Consider the following 20,545-nt stretch of genomic DNA (forward strand, 5'->3'; position numbering starts at 1 on the left):
TCGTGACAGGGAATGATGACATCTCCAACCACGACTTCTTCCGTGACATCGACCTCCTCGGCGACATGACGAACGATGCACCTACATCTTCTTCTGTTGTTTCATATGTCATCTTATCATCTCTGCAAGGGTCACCGTTTTGTTTACCGCTAGTAGCAACCGATATGGATATGATGCTTGTTTCTTATGATATCGATTGCATGACTACCTTCAACAATTTGTTGCATGTTTCGGTTATCATCACTACTATGTTAATCATGTTTTATCTACTATTTTTTGGATTAAACTTAATTAGAAATTTCTCAGATATTCAACACTTTCTACATACCATTATAGCATAATAAAAAGTGTGGAATACACATGTTCCTGCTGCACCACACGTTATGGCAAAATGACTATTACGCACATGTGTGCTTTTACCCTCTTGTCCGGGGTGCACGTTGCCTTCTCGTGCAAGAGATTATACCCATCTATACCTACAAATAAATGGATTAGTGCCTCTGCCAGTCTGGCATGCATATTTTACATAAAACCCCCTTATGTTTCGAAGAATCAACCCACAGTCCTATTTTAAGTGGCAAAACGAATCATTTTTTAGATTTTCTAGACCCCCCCCCCACACACACACACATACTTTTAGGTAATTAACATGCAGTTAACTTTTAAGTGACAAAAAGAATCATTTCATTGCGTTTTTACAGAAAACAACATGTCTTTTATGGTAATTAACCCGGAGTCCACCTAGACCAAATGCTTTTTGAAATATCCATATTTTTTAAACCATAACTCCACTTCTAACATGTTATATATGAATTTTTGATTAAAAAATGTGTAGAAGCCGAATATGATGTTATTTTACCTCTTAACCATTTTAAAATGTTATTTAGAGTGCAATCTTAATCAATAGCACACAATTTGTCTTTCTTTCGCACAAGCGCCAATCTGAATAGCAAATCAAAACCTCGACAAACAAAATTGGAGACGAAAGAAACCATCGACAACCACACATGCACGCCTTGGCAAAGTTTAGCAATGGAAAAAGAATTCATCTTATGCCGAGAGAGAGACAACTTATGATGACCACAATTGAATGTGTTGTGGTCTTGTAAGTGATCATCCTATGCCAGAATGGGACGGAGAACAAACGGCAACACAGATGAGATGTCATGTTGAAATAAAGAACACGGACCTATTGAGGTATCTTTTCCCCATTGCAACACACGACCTATTTTGCTAGTAATGTCATGAGGAACAACTAGAGTCTTCTAGTAGCAACCTTGGTCTCTGGAGCTTGCAGGCAAGTGCAAACATAAGCTAAAAACAATACTTTCATGGAATCGGGGATAATAGTTTACAAGCTGTTACAGGAGCGCCGCACACAGCTACACGAAGGTGCGCACAACATCGGAGCAATTAGCAGTCCACATGTCATAGTCATTTCCCTTTTCTTTGTTTTTGCCGGTGATGACCGCTCGTATCCGAAACTTCTTTAAAAGTTTCTTTTCATAATCGACTTTATTTCTCATATTATGGACACATTGTCTACAATTTGAAGGAGAATAAAGTCAGGGATATTAGAATCCCAAAATTTAGACGATCCGGAACTAAAAGAGTGTTTAGGTAAACTATCAGCAGCGTGATTAGCTTCTCTGCAACAAAAACAGTAGTTGGTAGATCTATAAAAGGTTTCTTGGTTCTAAGCAGTTTGCTTTTTCGTTGACTGGTCAGTTTCACCAACTTATACCGGATAAGAACATATACTTAGTATAATATAAGGAACGATACCTAAGAACTTTGACAACAAAATTACTATTTAAAATGAAAAGCTCATAATAATGTGGTAAAAAGTTTATGTTCGAGTAATTTGGTTCTAATTACCTAAAGCCAAACACCAAACCTTAAGCATCCTAAACCTTCTAACTTTGATAATACATAGGCATGTAAGTCCAGTGCCATTAAAATTCCGGGGTCATTGGTAAGCTTGTTTTGACTCGTCTCTTCCAAAATAATACACTTAACTAGAATGAGTTTTTGGATTGCAGTGCAGCTTTGCGAAGTTGCATTGGCGTTTCAAAACAAACTGGATAACGGGTTGTTTGCGGCCGGTGTGTCCGGTATCATCTTAGCATGGTTCATGTGGTCTTGTCCAGTTATTTATGTGACTCAAGGGCAGGTAGGGGTTCACCATCTGTTCGTGGTTCTTGTGAGCAATGCCACACAAGTTATTGTGTTGGACAGGTAACTTGTGACCGTGTAGCTAGCTGCTGCTCGTGACCGTGTAGTTGGTTAAAACATACTTTCTATGGGTGATAAATGAAAAGGAGCCAGAGTAGGCTGTTCTACCCATCTTCTCTTCGAAAGAGGGAAAGATTCTCCGCCTCCACATCGAGTGATGCACATAACTATATATTATTAATTATTGATAATGTCGAACAAATTGGATTTAAAATTGACAGGTTGCTTGCATTAACCATATAGCAATTTGACCTAATAAATTCTTAGGCAACTTAGATTTAGCAACTCCGATACCTGTTTTTCAGAGCATGGCCAGATTTGAAATTATGAAGTTAACTGTAAACCAACCACAAGTCTTGCAAATCCCCACACACTGAGGAGATTAGTTTTCATACATAATGGCATCATTGCTGCCCACACAGAGGCAAGCAAAAGATGACCAACAAGACTAGGGTCCCGGCACCTTAGATGGATGGTGCCTGACTTCAATTATGTGCGACGATCATTGCCGCGGGTTTCTCCACCTCTCTGCTTGCCTTTCTCCTTGTAACCGGCAACCACCGCAGCTGCAAGAACATTGCAGCTATACTAGCTGGTATGGTGCGCATGTTGTGGTGGTATTGTGGGGACGAGAAGGAGCTTCTCCTTGAGGCGCGTCGTCAGTCCAAACTCCTCCGTCATATCCACATCCTCCTCCCGCATCCCGTGAGGGAGCTCCCAGTCGAAGCAGTAGACGAGGTTGGCGAGCATGACCTCGACGGTGGCTATCCCGAATCCTATCCCGGGGCACACCCTCCGCCCGGCTCCAAACGGCAGGAAGTGGAAATCCCTCCCTTTGAAGTCCGCGGCTGCGCTGGCCCCGCCTTCCACGAACCTCTCCGGCGAGAACTCGTCCGCCTTTTCCCCCCATGACCCCGTGTCTCTGCCGAGAGCCCACGCGTTGACGATGACTTGTGTCCCAGCCGGGACCGTGTAACCGTTGACGTCGTCGCAGTCGGCCATGGAGAGGCGTGGTAGGAGAAGCGGCGCTGGCGGATGCAGCCGGAGGGTCTCCTTCACGACTGCCTTTAGGTAGTACATGCCGCCCAGGTCGTCCGCCTTCACCATCTGCTGGGTCCCGGGTGTCTTGCTCCTCACCTCGTCTCGGAGTTTGGCCATGAGGCGTGGCTTCCTTATGAGCTCCGCCATGGCGAACTCCAGGGTGACGTATGACGTGTCTGTGCCAGCTTCAAACATGTCCTGATGGAATCATGCATGATGGGAAATTAAGCATCAGAAAGAGTAACCAACAAATTATCACACATGTGCATGGAAGCATGGTAATTAATTAGCTAGAGTACTTGGCAAAATACGAAGTTTTCAGTGGAAAAAAATTACCATCAAGATGCCCCTGAGGTTGTCTGTGGTGAGATTGTACTCGTGCTGAAGAGAGAGGAGAACATCTACCATGTCTCTGTCTTGCTCATCTTGTACCGGCAGCGATGCTGATCTGGTTGCGTGGTCCTCTGTGATCTTGTCAAGCAACTCATCCCACCTCTTCTTCAGCCTGCTGGTCTTGGCCAGCAGCACCCGCTGGAGCAGAGGGACCTTGGCCAAGCTCGGGAAGTAGTCCACCGCGTTGAAACCCGCGGTGACGGCCGTGTTGAGGGCGATGAGCTCCCGGAACACCTCGTTCCTGCCCTCCTCCCTGAAGAACTTTCCGGACACGGCGCGGCACACGACGTCGTTAGTGAAGGTGCCGAGCAGATGGGTCATGTCGACGGCGGAGTGCGCGGCAGCGGCGGCGCGGATCTTGGCGACCACGAGGCCCACCTCCTCCTCACGGGATCCTTGGAACGCGCGCACCTTGGTGGCGCTGAGCAGGTGGGTGGTGACCAGCTTCCGAGCCTGGCGCCAGAACTCGCCGTAGGGGGCGAGGGAGATGTCTGAGGGGCCGTTGAGGAGGACGGCGGCGGCGGCGGACAGCGGCCGGGAGGCGAAGACGTGGTCGTGCGTGCGCATGACGGCCTCCGCGCCGCTCGGGGAGGAGACGACGAGGTTGGGCACGTGGCCGAGGTGGAGGAGCATGAGGCCGTCGCAGCCGCCATGCTTGCTGGCGAGGTCGGCTAGGGAGACGTGTGGGTTGGGGCCGACGAGGTGCAGGTGACCTATGAGAGGGAGCTTCGGAGGCGACGGCGGGAGACGTCCATTGTTCGCTGGTCGCCTTGAGACGTAGTAGCGGCTTAGCACGAACACGAAAAAGCAGAGCAAGAGTGAGAGCACTACTTCTGGAGAGAAGACAACTAGTTTTTCCATGTCCCGCCGCATCGTCTGATACTTGCAGGATACGCGCACGATTTTATAGCTGGGGGTGGATGCGAATCATATTACTCGCTCCGATCCATATTACTTGCCGTAGCTTTTGTAGTACAACTTCGTCTGAAACTAGGAGGATACGCGGACGATTTTATAACTTAGGGGTGGATAGAAATCCTATTACTTCCTCTGATTCATATTAATTGTCGCGGCTTTAGTATAACTTTGGATCCAGCTTTAGGTTTCGCAATTGTATTAGAGCTGCAACAAGTAATATAAATTAGAGGGAGTATTATTTTCAAAAAGGTGGTTGGAGCTCTGGGCTCAGTATCAATCGTTGGACACATCTTTTTTATTATTATCAAAACTAGCAAAGTGGCCCTCGCAAATGAGAGGGCATCATCTTCATATGGATTTTTTTAATAATAACTCTATGATTTAGGATGTTCATATTATATAAACTAAAATATTATGGCCATAAAGCTATACAGATGTTAAGCTAAACAAAATGACATGGGGAGATTACATGTTTAAGCATGTATGATTGCAGATATAATGATTACTAAACCGATTCAAAACACCATATCGATGACCACATGAGTAGACAATGTACCCGCATCAGTATGATAATTCAGGTGGCAAAGGAATCCACTCTATTTAAGAAATAAACATTCTCAAAATTGTTTGGCATTAATTTACCATTGCTTCTGAAAAAAGAGAGTCAAAAACAAATGGCAACCCTTCTAGTTGTTATTAGATGTACACATATGATTATAATAATTTTGGTGGGGCATTGGCCAAACGAAGTTTAAGTATGTGTGTGTGTGTGTGTGTGTGTGTGTCTATATATATATATAGTTACGAAGATCTACTAGTTGCATGAGATTAGTGGTTAAAAAATGTAATATTATTGAAACATAACGGTTACTGTCAGTTATTTCAGAGGTCTAATAGAGCAAATGGAGGAGAATATTTAGATGCACCTAGCTCAAGTACAACACATATTTGCCTTTTCATGTACTGTTTCGTTAGTATAAGCAAGGTGGCAAAACATGTTGTGCTCTAGGCAATGCAGTTAAAGTTCAGGACATTTTAAAATTCATACATATTAATTTAAGTTAATTTGTGTCATGTTTTTCGATGGCCATACACACCATACTGTGTTGTTATTCCATTCAAATTAACTCTTGAGATATACAAAACATATTTCTTCGGATATTAATCTTGTCTACAAACTACAAAGTACTACTTTATGCACACATTTTTAATATATTATAAAAGCCAACAATACATCAAAGTTACTTTAAAGAATATAATAATATATTTTTCATGCTTCTTAAAATGGTTAGAAAATATTCATAATAAAAATAATGACCTATATATATATATGGCTCCCAGGAGCATCTGCACCTGCGCTGAATAAAAAAATCAAAACAAATACTAGAATAATTCAAAAAATTCCAAAAAGAAATTGCATGGTAGATAATTTGGTGTGTGATGTCCGGTCCAAATTGCAAATCATTTGGACATCTGAGTAGCTCTCGGCAAAAAAGTCAAATTTGGGGTCTGCTAAATAATGTATTGTTCATATACTGTTCTAACCCAATTTGTCTTTTTTGCTGAGAGCTACTCAAATGTCCAAATGCTCTGAAATTTGGAGCGCACCTCCCAGACCAAATTATCTACCATTCACAAAAAATTTGGATTTTTTGAATTTTTTATGAAGTATTTCTTGACCGGGTGCGGATGAGCCCGGGCTCATAACTGGATATTTGTATATATTATATATACATATGTATATATTATATACATATTCGAAATTGTTTATATATGACGCCCATTTGGGACACGTAGGAGTCTGGACACCTGATACGCCTCCATCATATCTACTTTTGCAAACTCTTTTGCCCTTATTTTGGACTCTAATTTGCATGTTTTGAATGGAACTAACCCGGATGACATTGTTTTCAGCAGAATTGCAATGGTGTTATTTTTATGCAGAAATAAAAGTTCTCGGAATGACCTGAAACTTCACGGAGATCAGTTTTGGAATAAATAAAAAATATTGGCGAAAGAATCAACCGAAGGGGGCCCACACCCTGTCCACAAGGGTGGAGGGTGCGCCCACCCCCTGGACCTCCACCGACCTCAACTCCAACTCCATATATTCACATTCGGGGAGAAAAAAAATCAGAGAGAAGGATTTATCGCGTTCTACGATACGGAGCCGCTGCCGCCTCCTGTTCTTCCTCGAGAGGGCAGATCTGGAATCCGTTTTGGGCTCCGGAGAGGGGAAATCATTCCCGTCGTCGTCATCAACCATCCTCCATCACCAATTTCATGATGCTCACCGCCTTGCGTGAGTAATCCCATCTTAGGCTTGCTGGACGGTGATGGGTTGGATGAGATTTACCATGTAATCAAGTTAGTTTTGTTAGGGTTTAATCCCTAGTATCCACTATGTTCTAAGATTGATCTTGCTATGACTTTGCTATGCTTAATGCTTGTCACTAGGGCCCGAGTGCCATGATTTCAGATCTGAACCTATTATGTTTTCATGAATATATGTGTGTTCATGATCCGATCTTGCAAGTTAGTCACCTACTACGTGTTATGATCCGGCAACCCCGGAGTGACAATAGTCGGGACACTTCCCGGTGATGACCGTAGTTTGAGGAGTTCATGTATTCACTAAGTGCTAATGCTTTGGTCCGGTACTCTATTAAAAGGAGGCCTTAATATCCCTTCGTTTCCAATAGGACCCCGCTGCCATGGGGAGGGTAGGACAAAAGATGTCATGCAAGTTCTTTTCCATAAGCATGTATGACTATATTCGGAATACATACCTACATTATATTGATGAATTGGAGCTAGTTCTGTGTCACCCTATGTTATAACTGTTGCATGATGAATGCCATCCGACATAATTATCCATCATTGATCCATTGCCTATGAGCTCATTTCATATTGATCTTTCCTAAGTTACTTTTCTATTGCCACTGTTACGATTGCTACGAAACTGCTACTGTTACTTTTGCCACTGTTACCGTTACTTCCATACTACTTTGCTACTAAATATTTTGCTGTAGATATTAAGTCTTTCAGGTGTGGCTGAATTGACAACTCAGCTGCTAATACTTGAGAATATTCTTTGGCTCCCGTTGTGTCGAATCAATAAATTTGGGTTGAATGCTCTACCCACGAACACTGTTGCGATCCCCTATACTTGTGGGTTATCAAGACCTTTTTCTGGCGCCGTTGCCGGGGAGCATAGCTCTATTCTCTGACTCACTTGGGATTTATATTTGTTGATCACTATGAGGAATTTGAAAGATCAAAGAACCAAGATTTTTCCCTCAACTACGAGGGGAGGTAAGGAACTGCCATGTAGCTCTGCACTTGATTCTTCTTCTGTTTTGAGTAAACTTGCGACACCTACACCTGTTATTGATTCCGATATGTCGCATGTTATTGATGATGCCACTTCTGCTATGCATGATGCTTATGATGAAACTACTTCTCTGCTTGATAATACTGTGCCACTATGTGAATTTCTTGGTGAACAACTTGCTAGGGTTAGAGAGAATGAAATTACTGAAACTGATGATATTATTGAAACTAAAGATTATGATTCTCCCCCTAGATATGAATTGCCTGTTGTACCTGAGGGTTATATTATGGATGAGGAAACTGCTAGAGACTTTCTTTCTTGTAATGGTAGAGATGATCTTAAGAAACTGTTAGCTAAGTTGAAAGAAAAGTCTTTGAATGCTAGAATGCAATATGACCCTATGTTTGCTACTTCACCTATCTTTGTTACTGATAAGGATTATGAATTCTCTGTCGATTCTAAGTTAATTACCTTGGTTGAATCTGATCCTTTCTATGGTTATGAATCTAAAACTGTTGTGGCACATTTTACTAAATTGAATGATATAGCCACCCTATCTGCTCACGAGGAAAACATTCGTTATTACTATATTCTCAAATTGTTTCCTTTCTCATTAAAGGGTGATGCCAAGTTATGGTTTAATTCTCTTGCTCCTGGTTGTGTGCGTAGTCCCCGGGATATGATTTACTACTTCTCTGCAAAATATTTTCCTGCTCATAAGAAACAAGCTACCCAAAGGGAAATATTTAACTTTGTGCAAATTGAAGAAGAGAGTCTCCCACAAGCTTGGGGGAGGCTTCTCCAATTACTTCATGCTTTTCTTGATCATCCTCTCAAGGAAAATGAAATACTTGATATCTTTTATAATGGACTAACCGATGCTTCCCGAGACCACCTGGATAGTTGTGCTGGTTGTGTTTTCGGGGAAAGAACTGTTGAGCAAGCTAAATTGCTATTGAATAATATATTGAGTAACGATAATGATTGGACACTTCCTGAACCAACTCCTAAGCCAACTCCGAAGACAAGGGGTATTCTATTTCTCAGTCCTCAAGATATGCAAGAGGCGAAGAAATCTATGAAAGAAAAATGTATTAAAGCTGAAGATGTTAAGAATTTACCGCCTATTGAAGAAATACATGGTCTTGATAACCCGACACAGGTAGTAGAGGTAAACTCTCTCCATAGATTTGATGGAGGTGATATTCCTCATAATAAGTCTGCTAGTCAATGCTTGGATGAGTTTGATAATTTTATTGTTAAATAAGAAAATTTCAATGCTTATGTTAGTAGACAATTGAAACGTAATGTTTACATGCTTGACCACTTGGGTGATTATATGAGTAGAACTATTAATGATCTTAAGCTTATTAGTAAACATGCTTCCATGGTTACAACTCAAGTACAAAAAGTACTTAAGGCACAAGATGATTTGCTTAACGAGTTGAATAGTAAGAACAATGATAATGCTGTTAGGGTTATGACTAGAGGTGGTAAGATGACCCAGGAACCTTTGTATCCCGAGGGCCATCCTAAGAGAGTTGAGGAAGATTCTCAGAGAATTAACACTGATCTACCTAGTCCTTCTAATAAAAAGAAAAAGAAAACTGATAGGACTTTGCATGCTTCTAGTGAACTTGCTATAGATACACGTGAGAATCCCAATGATATTTCTATTTCTTATGCTGAGCACAATCCGGTGATGAACATGAACCTAGTGATAATGTTAATAATGATGTTCATGTTGATGCTCAACCTAGTAATGATAATGATATAGAGATTGAACATGCTGTTGATCTTGATAACCCACAATCAAAGAATCAACGTTATGATAAGAGAGACTTCGTTGCTAGGAAACATGGTAAAGAGAGAGAAGCATGGGTTCAGAAACCCATGCCCTTTCCTCCTAAGCCATCCAAGAAAAAAGGATGATGAGGATTTTGAGCGCTTTGCTGAAATGATTAGACCTATCTTCTTGCGTATGCGTTTGACTAATATGCTTAAAATGCCTCCTTATGCTAAGTATATGAAAGATATTGTTACTAATAAAAGAAAGATACCGGAAGCTGAAATTTCCACCATGCTTGCCAATTATAATTTTAAGGGTGGAATACCAAAGAAACTAGGAGATCCAGGGGTACCAACTATACCATGCTCCATTAAAAGAAACTATGTTAAAACTGCTTTATGTGATCTTGGAGCTGGTATTAGTGTTATGCCTTTCTCTTTATATCGTAGACTTGAATTGAATAAGTTGACACCTACTGAGATCTCTTTGCAAATGGCTGATAAATCAACTGATATACCCATCGGTGTTTATGAGGATGTGCCTGTTGTGGTTGCAAACATTACTATCTTAACGGACTTTGTTATTGTTGATATTCCTGAGGACGACAGTATGTCGATCATCCTTGATAGACCCTTTTTAAATACTGTAGGGGCTGTTATGGATTGCAACAAAGCCAATGTCACTTTTCATGTTAATGGTAATGAGCATACGGTACACTTTCCGAAGAGACAACCTCAAATTCATAGTATTAATTCTATTGGAAAAATTTCAACTATTACTATTGGAGGTTTTGAATTCCCTCTTCCTAGTGTAAAAAAGAATATGATATTCTTATTGTTGGGGACATGCATATCCCCGTTGAGGTAACCTAGTTTTATTCGAAAATTCTCTGGTTTCATGTCATTCGGAAGAATTTTGTTAATAAGAGTTGATCAGTCTTGTTAATGGATTCCTTTTAATGGGCATGAGATGGATGAATTTAGAAGGCACAACTTTCTGTACCTATATTTTACTTTCTGTTATTTAGATTAAATAAAGTAAAAGTAGTATTTTCTGTATGTTTTCTGAATTATCCGTGCAATAAAAAATACCCCAAAAATAAAAGTTCTCCAAATGCCCTGAAAATTTAGTATGATTTTTTATAGAATATTTGAGAATTTCTGGCACTAAGAACACACCAGGGGGATGCACCAGTGGGCCACAAGGGTGGAGGGCGTGCCCCCCGACCTTGTGGGTCCCATGTGACCCCCTCCACTTATTCCAGCACCTATCCACTTCGTCTTCCTCTAGAAAAAATCATCCCATAGCTCAAACCCGTGTTCTTGCACATTTTGCTGCCATTTTTTATCTCCTTGCTCAAAGCTCCATTCACAAAACTGCTTTGGGGGATTGTTCTTCGGTATGTGACTCCTCCAATGGTCCAAAGTAGTTTTGATGCATGATATATCCTCTAAGCACTTGTAGGAGTAGTTGCTATCAATTTTGTTGAGTTTGGTTCACTTTTATTTTGAGTCACTAAAAATTTCAGAAATTTTTAGAGGAAGAAAAATGTCTAGGAAAATGTACCAAGGTGGTTCTTCGAGGAAGCAAGCACCGAGGCTCGTGATATGTGAGCCGGACCTAGAACCACCAAGGGAAGCTCAAGTGCGGCCGTGTGAATGGCCGTCGGATGAATTTATGGTTCATGCAGGTTTCAAGGATGAATTTGATGTGTATCTACGTAATGCTGATCTTGAGGACTTCGTATCAGATAAGTGCCGACAATACTATTACCTCACCGATTCTTTTGTGCGGAGGTTTGAATTTTCATCTGAGCACAATACCCAAACTATTTTATTTGATCTTCATGATGAATCATATACCATGGACCTTGAAGATTTTAACACTGCTTGCAAAATCCCACAGTGGGGCCTTCTTAGTGAACCTCACAAATCTGAATACAATGATTTCCTTGCTAGCATCATTGTGGGAGAAACTAGAAATATCACACAAGCTACCATAGGGAGCATTCACTTTCCTGCCATACATTATTTTGCTCACTATATAGGTAGATGCATTAATGGTAAGCATGAGCATTGCCACCTTTGCATTCCTGATCTTAGTGTCCTCGAGTGTGCGGTTTTAGGTGATAAGCGATATAGCTTCGGGGCCATTGCGAGGAGGTTACATCTTAATGCTAAAGATGGAGATTTATTTGGTGGGATTTCTGCGACTCGCCTAGCTAATTATCTTGGAGTACCCATAAGGGAGAATGACATAGAGTTGCCACCTGCTTTTCTTGATTATAATGCTTTGGTGCGCTATCAGTTTCTTGAGAGGAACGAACACTCCCTCCAGTACCGACTAATCTTTGACACACGGCGCGCTGTCCATGTTACTCTTCCTGCTCCTGCCTTCTTTAACTTTCAGGTCAGAGGGAGATACTTTATAATCACAGAGGAGGCAAACGAGTATGAGAGGGAGACGGGGGCTGCTTGCCTCCATGTTGCAGCCCTTCAGGCGGTAGCTGCTGCATCTCAGTACAACCCCGACTACAACTTTGGATATCCGCCAGGCCAGCCATGGGCTTAGACCAACTTAGGCCAAAAGCCTAAGCTTGGGGGAGTACGTATTTCTCACCGACATTACATTCATGTTCACACACTAATTTTAGTTGTCGGTGTTCATACTTTTTCATTGTATTATCCATGTCAACTTATTTCTTTTTCCCGCTTTCTTCTTGTGTGTTTGAAAAACCTGAGAAAAACAAAAAAATAGTTGTAGTTTATTTCCTTTCTATGCATGCTTAGTAGTAGTATTAAAAGAAAACCCACAAAGATTTCTCGTTCTTCTTTTGCTTGTTGGGAGTTTTCCCTTGTAAATAGTTTTTCTCATTCTTGTTTTACTTTCTTCAGAAAAACAAAAACTCCAAAAATATTCCAGCGTGTTTCTTTGAAATTCTTTTCTTTTCTTTGGGGGTCGAGAGGAGAAGACCATGATGAAATTGTTGAGTGGCTCTCATATGCATTATTGTTGATCTAACAAAGAGCCCATATTACCTTGTCTTCTCCCTTGAATAAATGTTTGCAGATTCTAGCTTAGTCCAATGCACATGCACTATTATTATTATCCACACCGTTCGGTCGTGCAAGTGAAAGGCAATACTGACGATATATGAGGAAATGATTGAGATGAGGAGAAGCTGGTATGAACTCGACCTATCTTGTTTTTGTAAATATGATTAGTTCATTGTTCTTGATTCAGCCCATTATGAATGAAACATGTTTGCAATGACAAATAGAGATTATAGTTATTCATGCCATGTTTAATTAGCTAGGAGTTTATAATGGTTCACCTTGCGTGCCAACATGCTTTTAAAATGGTTGTGATGTAGTGTGATAGGATGGTATCCTCCTGTGAATGATTCGAGTGGCTTGACTAGGCACATGTTCACGCATGTAGTTGAAACAAAATCAACATAGCCACCACAATATTTATGTTCATGGTGATTTATATCCTACTCATGCTTGCATTCAATGTTGGTTAATCTCAATGCATGTTTATGACTGTTGTCGCTCTCTAGTTGGTCGCTCCCCGGTCTTTTTCTAGCCTTCACTTGTAATAAGCGGGAATAATGCTTGTGCATTCACATCCATAAACCCAAAGTTGTTCCATGAGAGTCCACCATACCTACCTATATGCAGTATTTACCTGTCGTTCCAAGTAAATTTGCACATGCCAAACTCTAAACATTCAAATGATAATCGGTTTTGTATGCTCGAATCGCTCATGTAGCAACTAGGGCTGTCAATATCTTCCATGCTAGGTGGGTTATTCTCACGACAAGTGGACTCCGCTCATCACTCACGAGAGAATGGCTGGTAACCGGGATGCCCAGTCCCATGCTCAAATGAAATCAAAATTATTGCAAACAAAACTCCCCCAGGACTATTGTTTGTTGGACGGTACCCATTGTTTCGGACCAGCCGTGGAGTGTGCTTGTTGGTCGTGGGGGAGTACAAACTTTACCATTCTGTTTGGGAACCGCCTATAATGTATGTAGCATGGAAGATACCGAGATCTCTTGGTTGCTATGTTGACAATGAAAGCATACCGCTCAAAAATATTATTTATCTCTCTTTCGAAAACTCGAGCTCTGGCACCTCTGCAAATCCCAACTTCCCTCTGCGAAGGGCCTGTCTATTTACTTTTATTGTTGAGTCATCATCCTCTTATAAAAAGCACCAGTTAGAGAGCACCACTGTCATTTGTATGCGTTGTTATTAATTTATATTGAGTATGACTGTGACTGGATCTATTTTGCCATGAATTACAATGTATGGCCAGTCCTTGATCTTCAGGGGTGCTTTGCATTTATGTTTTGCGGTCATACCATCTTGTTATATCATATCATGATTGTTTTGAAAAAGTGTTGTCATCTGAGATTTATTATTATTGCTCGCTACTTGATTATGCCATTGATATGAGAGAATATGAGACCCAAATGTTATTATGAATTTGGTTAGTTCATAATCTTTGCTAAAAACTTGAATGCTGGCTTTAAATATTTGCAGCAACAAGATCAAATAGAGTTTGTAAAGATTTGAATGGAACTAACCGGGACTGACGCTGTTTTCAACAGAATTGTCATGGTGTTATTTTTGTGCAGAAATAAAAGTTCTCAGAATGACCTGAAACTTCACGGAGATCAGTTTTGGAATAAATAAAAAATATTGGCGAAAGAATCAACCGAAGGGGACCCACACCCTGTCCACAAGGGTGGAGGGTGATACGTCTCCAACGTATCTATAATTTTTGATTGTTCCATGCTATTATATATTCTGTTTTGGATGTTTATGGGCTTTATTAAACACTTTTATATTATTTTTGGGACTAACCTATTAACCCAGAGCCTAATGCCAGTTTCTGTTTTTTCCTTTGTTTCAGTGTTTCGTGGAAAAGGAATATCAAACGGAGTCCAAACGGAATGAAACCTTCGGGAGAGTTATTTTTAGAACGGAAGCAATCCAGGAGACTTGGAGTGCACGTCAGGGAATCAACGAGGAGAGCACGAGGCAGGGGGCGTGCCTACCCCCCGGGCGCGCCCTCCACCCTCGTGGGCCCCTCATAGCTCCCCTGACCGACTTCTTTCGCCTATATATATCAATATACCCTAAAACCATCGGGGGACAGAATAGATCGGGAGTTCCACCGCCGCAAGCCTCTGTAGCCACCAAAAACCAATTGGGACCCTGTTCCGGCACCCTGCTGGAGGGGGGATCCCTCACCGGTGGCCATCTTCATCATCCCGGTGCTCTCCATGACGAGGAGGGAGTAGTTCACCCTCGGGGCTGAGGGTATGTACCAGTAGCTATGTGTTTGATCTCTCTTTCTCGTGTTCTTGAGGTGATACGATCTTGATGTATCGCGAGCTTTGTTATTATAGTTGGATCTTATGATGTTTCTCCCCCTCTACTCTCTTGTAATGGATTGAGTTTTCCCTTTGAAGTTATCTTATCGGATTGAGTCTTTAAGGATTTGAGAACACTTGATGTATGTCTTGTCGTGCTTATCTGTGGTGACAATGGGATATTCACGTGATTCACTTGATGTATATTTTGGTGATCAACTTGCAGGTTCCGCCCATGAACCTATGCATAGGGGTTGGCACATGTTTTCGTCTTGACTCTCCGGTATAAACTTTGGGGCACTCTTTGAAGTACTTTTGTGTTGGTTTGAATAGATGAATCTGAGATTGTGTGACGCATATCGTATAATCATACCCATGGATACTTGAGGTGACATTGGAGTATCTAGGTGACATTAGGGTTTTGGTTGATTTGTGTCTTAAGGTGTTATTCTAGTACGAACTCTATGATAGATCGATCTGAAAGAATAACTTTGAGGTGGTTTCGTACCCTACAATAATCTCTTCGTTTGTTCTCCGCTATTAGTGACTTTGGAATGACTCTTTATTGCATGTTGAGGGATAGTTTTATGATCCAATTATGTTATTATTGTTGAGAGAACTTGCACTAGTGAAAGTATGAACCCTAGGCCTTGTTTCAACGCATTGCAATACCGTTTATGCTCACTTTTACCACTTGCTACCTTGCTGTTTTTATATTTTCAGATGACGAAAACCTATATCTACCATCCATATTGCACTTGTATCACCATCTCTTCGCCGAACTAGTGCACCTATACAATTTACCATTGTATTGGGTGTGTTGGGGACACAAGAGACTCTTTGTTATTTGGTTGCAGGGTTGTTTGAGAGACCATCTTCATCCTACGCCTCCCACGGATTGATAAACCTTCGGTCATCCACTTGAGGGAAATTTGGTACTGTCCTACAAACCTCTACACTTGGAGGCCCAACAACGTCTACAAGAAGAAGGTTGCGTAGTAGACATCAAGCTTTTTTCTGGCGCCGTTGCCGGGGAGGTGAGTGCTTGAAGGTATATCTTTAGATCTTGCAATCGAATCTTTTAGTTTCTTGTTTTATCACCAGTTTAGTTTATAAAAGAAAACTACAAAAAAATGGAATTGAGGGTGCCTCATATGCTTCATCTTTTTAATGTCTTCCGTGAAAATAAGGATTCCGATAATTGTGCTCAATTGCTAGAGGAAGAATGCATTAGAATGTTTGGCACTAAATATTTGAATGATGAGCATGATTGCAATGTTGTTAGTATGAATTCTTTGAATACCCATGATGCTAATGATATGCAAATCCACAAGCTTGGGGATGCTATGTTTGTTGAAGATGATATGTTTAGTCCCCCAAGTTTTGATGAGCAAATTTATTATGATGAAGGCATGACTCCTATTTATGATGATTATTGTGATGACACGTATGCTATAAAGAATAAAGATAACCATGAAACTTGTCATCATGATTTTAATTTTCAATTGGATTATGCTTCACATGATAGTTATTTTGTCGAGTTTGCTCCCACTACTATTGTAGCGACCAGACCTCAAACAGTCTAGTCTCTGTGTATCAGTGTCATCCCTGGATTGGTAATGCTGACACGCATAGTACTTGAAGGATTTATAACAGAGTAGCAATCACACACTTATTACATCGAATGCCTCAAAAGAGAACTTAATACAATAAATACGGCTTAAGGCCATCTAAAACGATAACAGCGGAAGGCTTGGAAGATAAAGTGAGTCCATCAACTCCAACGGCATCACTCAGTATAAGACCACGACCTATGGCACCTTACTCGTCGTCTGAAAAGTCTGCAACATGATACGTTGCAGCCCGAAAACGGGTCAGCACATGGAATATGCTGGCAATGTAACACATAGAGAGTAATGAACAGAATAATGCTATCACTACATGCATATTTGGCTGGTGGAAAGCTCTATGGTTACAGTTTTGCGAAAAGCCAATTTTTCCCTACCACAAAGGAATAAATTTTATTTAACTATCATGGTGGTTGTTAAACATTGAGAAGGTACCTCCAACTCAATCCCAATTAAGAACGTGATTAACCCAATCAAATTAAATTAAGTAGCATGATGATGAGATTCACATGATAATCCAAGAACTAGATACTCAAGATGTCCATAACCGGGGACACGGCTAACCATGATTAGATTGTACACTCTGCAGAGGTTTGCGCACTTTTCCTCACAAGACTCGATCGCCTCCGCTTGATTTCTCGCACTACATGGTGTTTGAGAAACGGATGACCGAGACACAGTCTTTCAGAAACAATACTCTTTACTCCGGGTGGACAGTTACACCTACTTTCCCCTACATCTGCTAGCCCACCTCTTCAAGAGGTCATGTAACCTACTCAACTATGCTAGAGCCCATAATAGCTTGTGGCTGCACACGGAAGTTTCTAGCATGAAAAATCTCATGATCCCTTTGAGTCTGGGTGGCGGTCCATAGGATGATCACACGGGTACTCCGGGATATCCAAAAATACAGGCAACACTGGGTTCTCCAGGTGCCTCAATCCACCCAGATGTAAATTAAAGTAGCCACCTTAAGTTGAACCATTAATTAACAATCTCACATCTGTTATGGAAAACTCTCAAACCCAATCCACGTCTACGAGCATAGCATAGCAATATAAGCAAACGTAGAAGTAACTCCCAATGGTTTGATATAAACAGGGCAATAGGTACTACCTCAACTACTTCCCAAAACCCACATTTTAATCAGATCCTAATCATGCAATAGTTTGAGGATTGATCTAATGCAATAAAACTGGGTGGTAAAGAGGTATGATCAAAGTGTTACTTGCCTTGCTGATGATCCGTGAAACCTAGAGACTCGTAGTAGCACGCTTCGCACTCCGGGTACTCTATCGCAAACAAACAATACATACATAAGCAACCAACCAAGGGTGCATGGATAAAACTCAAAATAAGAGTTCTAACCAGAAAGTTCAACTTAAGAACTCCGGTTTGCAAAAAGAATCAAATCGAACGAAGCAACGAAACTCAAACGGCGAAAGAAACAAGCTTCGTTTACTAATCTGGACCTAAGTCAAATTTTACAGTAGCAAAAACTTGTTTGAGTTGGTGTCTCAAACTGGGACTAAAGGGGTTCTGAAATTTGTTTTTTGTTTTTCCATTTGTTTTTTTGTTTTTAGTTTCTGTTTTAAATTGCTTATATCCTTTTGGATCTTTGATGTTTTTGAGTGATTCTTTTTGCATTAGTTTCAAAATTTTGTCTAGTTTCTGTTTGTGCCATTAGTTTTCAAATTTGAATGGTTTAAATATGAATTTGTTCAAATTTGCTTCAAACCCTAGATTGTGAATAATTTGAGTTTAAAAATAGTTTTTAATTTAATTCTTTTTGCTCCTAGTCACATGTCAGATTGTTGTCATAGTAAGATTTATTTGGTTATTTTTAGATTAATTTAAATTAGGATTTTAATTAAAACAATACTTCTTTGCTTCTATAGTTGTTTTAGTCCTTTAATTGTTGTTTTCAATTTTTTAGTGAGTTCTTTTCTGTAAATTTTAACATGTTCTAGTATGCTGCTGTTAGACAAACGTAGATAAATTTTGATAATTAATTAATATTAATTTTGCTACTGTTTTGTATTAATAGTTTTTAGCCTTTAATAATAGTTGATAGAATTAGTTTTGCTATATTAAAATATAATTCTTTTTGCCACTTTAATAGAACGTGACTCTAGCTTGGTTAACCTTACTTGTGACTCTGGCTGGGACAGTGCTAGCAGATGTAGGCGACGGTAGGATTGGATGGACACCATCACGGACTAAAGGAGTTCAAACTCTACCCCACCCCCCCTTGTGTATCGCCATTTCAGTTTTGAAAGAAACAAAATAAAATGATAAAAACTTCAAAAATTAAAAACCTTTCAGATGTAGTTATGTTACTACATCTACTAGTTAGGAAAATTAAAAAACTTAAATTTGGACATGTTTTGCAAAAAGGTGTTATGAAAAAGTAAAACGGCTATAACTTTTGCATACGATGTCGAAAAAATGTATAATATATCAAAATGTTCAGGAAAAGGCGGTACGATTTATGTAGGCCGTTTTGCAAATCTTTAGAATCCTCAAATTCTGAAAGTAAAAAAAGTTATGCTCAAATTTCAGTTTTTCTGTATTTTGGTTAAATTTGGTCAAACTACTTATTCAAGAAATATTAGTGTTACTAAATAATTATTCAATAAATATTAGTGTTACTAAATAATTATTTCATTTTTTTGAATTTTGGTCAAATCTGGTCAAACTACTTATTCAAGAAATATTAGTGTTACTAAATAATTATTGTTTTTTAGAATAGTAGTTTCAAACTCAAACGGTGAAACGTGTGACTTAATGCTCAAGTTCAACTCTTGAGGGTTAATAGGATTGACAGCTTACTATTGTCAGGAAAACAACAAGTGTAGACTTGGAAACGAGGGGGAATAGAACTCAGAAGTTAAGCGTGCTCAGGCTGGAGTAGTGAGAGGATGGGTGACCGGCCGGGAAGTTAGACGATTTGGAATGAGTGCTCCACACTTGAGCAGTGATGAGGGGTGATTAGAGATTAAATTATCAAATAATTCAGAAATTTGAAAATCGGGAAAAAATTCAAAAAAAAATCCATAAAAAAATTCAAAAAAATTCCCTTAGTCCCGGTTGGTGTTACTAACCGGGACTAAAGGTGGAGCTCCAGACAGCGGCCACGTGGAGCCCCTTTAGTCCCGGTTCGTAAGCGAACCTGGACTAAAGGTTTTGGGATTTAGTCCCGACCTTTTTGTCCCGGTTCCAGAACCGGGACTAGTTCCCTGTTTTCCACTAGTGCTAGGGCCCGAGTTCCATGAATTCAGATCTGAACCTATTATGTTTTCATGAATATATGTGTGTTCTTGATCCGATCTTGCAAGTTATAGTCACCTACTACGTGTTATGATCCGGCAACCCCGGAGTGACAATAGTCGGGACACTTCCCGGTGATGACCGTAGTTTGAGGAGTTCATGTATTCACTAAGTGGTAATGCTTTGGTCCGGTACTCTATTAAAAGGAGGCCTTAATATCCCTTAGTTTCCAATAGGACCCCGCTGCCATGGGGAGGGTAGGACAAAAGATGTCATGCAAGTTCTTTTCCATAAGCACGTATGACTATATTCGGAATACATGCCTATATTATATTGATGAATTGGAGCTGGTTCTGTGTCACCCTATGTTATAACTGTTGCATGATGAATGCCATCCGACATAATTATCCATCATTGATCCATTGCCTACGAGCTCGTTTCATATTGATCTTTCTTAAGTTACTTTTCTGTTGCCACTGTTACGATTGCTACAAAACTGCTACTGTTACGTTTGCCACTGTTGCTGTTACTTCCATACTACTACGCTA

The 20,545-nt window shown here is 40.3% G+C and overlaps 1 protein-coding gene across 1 annotated transcript; it reads right to left on the reverse strand.

Annotated features, from left to right (window-relative positions):
* Positions 1-2,512: 2,512 nt before the first annotated feature.
* LOC123167697 (indole-2-monooxygenase) lies at positions 2,513-4,720 on the reverse strand. Its single transcript, XM_044585552.1, has 2 exons — positions 3,613-4,720; positions 2,513-3,474 (listed from the first exon to the last, which is right to left on the reverse strand). The coding sequence occupies exons 1-2, from the start codon at positions 4,540-4,542 to the stop codon at positions 2,824-2,826; spliced, it is 1,581 nt and encodes a 526-aa protein (XP_044441487.1). The 5' UTR covers positions 4,543-4,720; the 3' UTR covers positions 2,513-2,823.
* Positions 4,721-20,545: the final 15,825 nt, after the last annotated feature.

Source organism: Triticum aestivum, chromosome 7D, assembly GCF_018294505.1.
Source record: "Triticum aestivum cultivar Chinese Spring chromosome 7D, IWGSC CS RefSeq v2.1, whole genome shotgun sequence".
Lineage (NCBI taxonomy): Eukaryota > Viridiplantae > Streptophyta > Magnoliopsida > Poales > Poaceae > Triticum > Triticum aestivum.

Excerpts from the sequence above, each read along its gene's own strand:
- LOC123167697 (XM_044585552.1), bottom strand. The coding sequence starts at position 4,542 with ATGCGGCGGGACATGGAAAAACTAGTTGTCTTCTCTCCAGAAGTAGTG. Across the intron at positions 3,475-3,612 it reads ACCTCAGGGGCATCTTGATG|GACATGTTTGAAGCTGGCAC; the intron begins GTAATTTTTTTC and ends TGATTCCATCAG.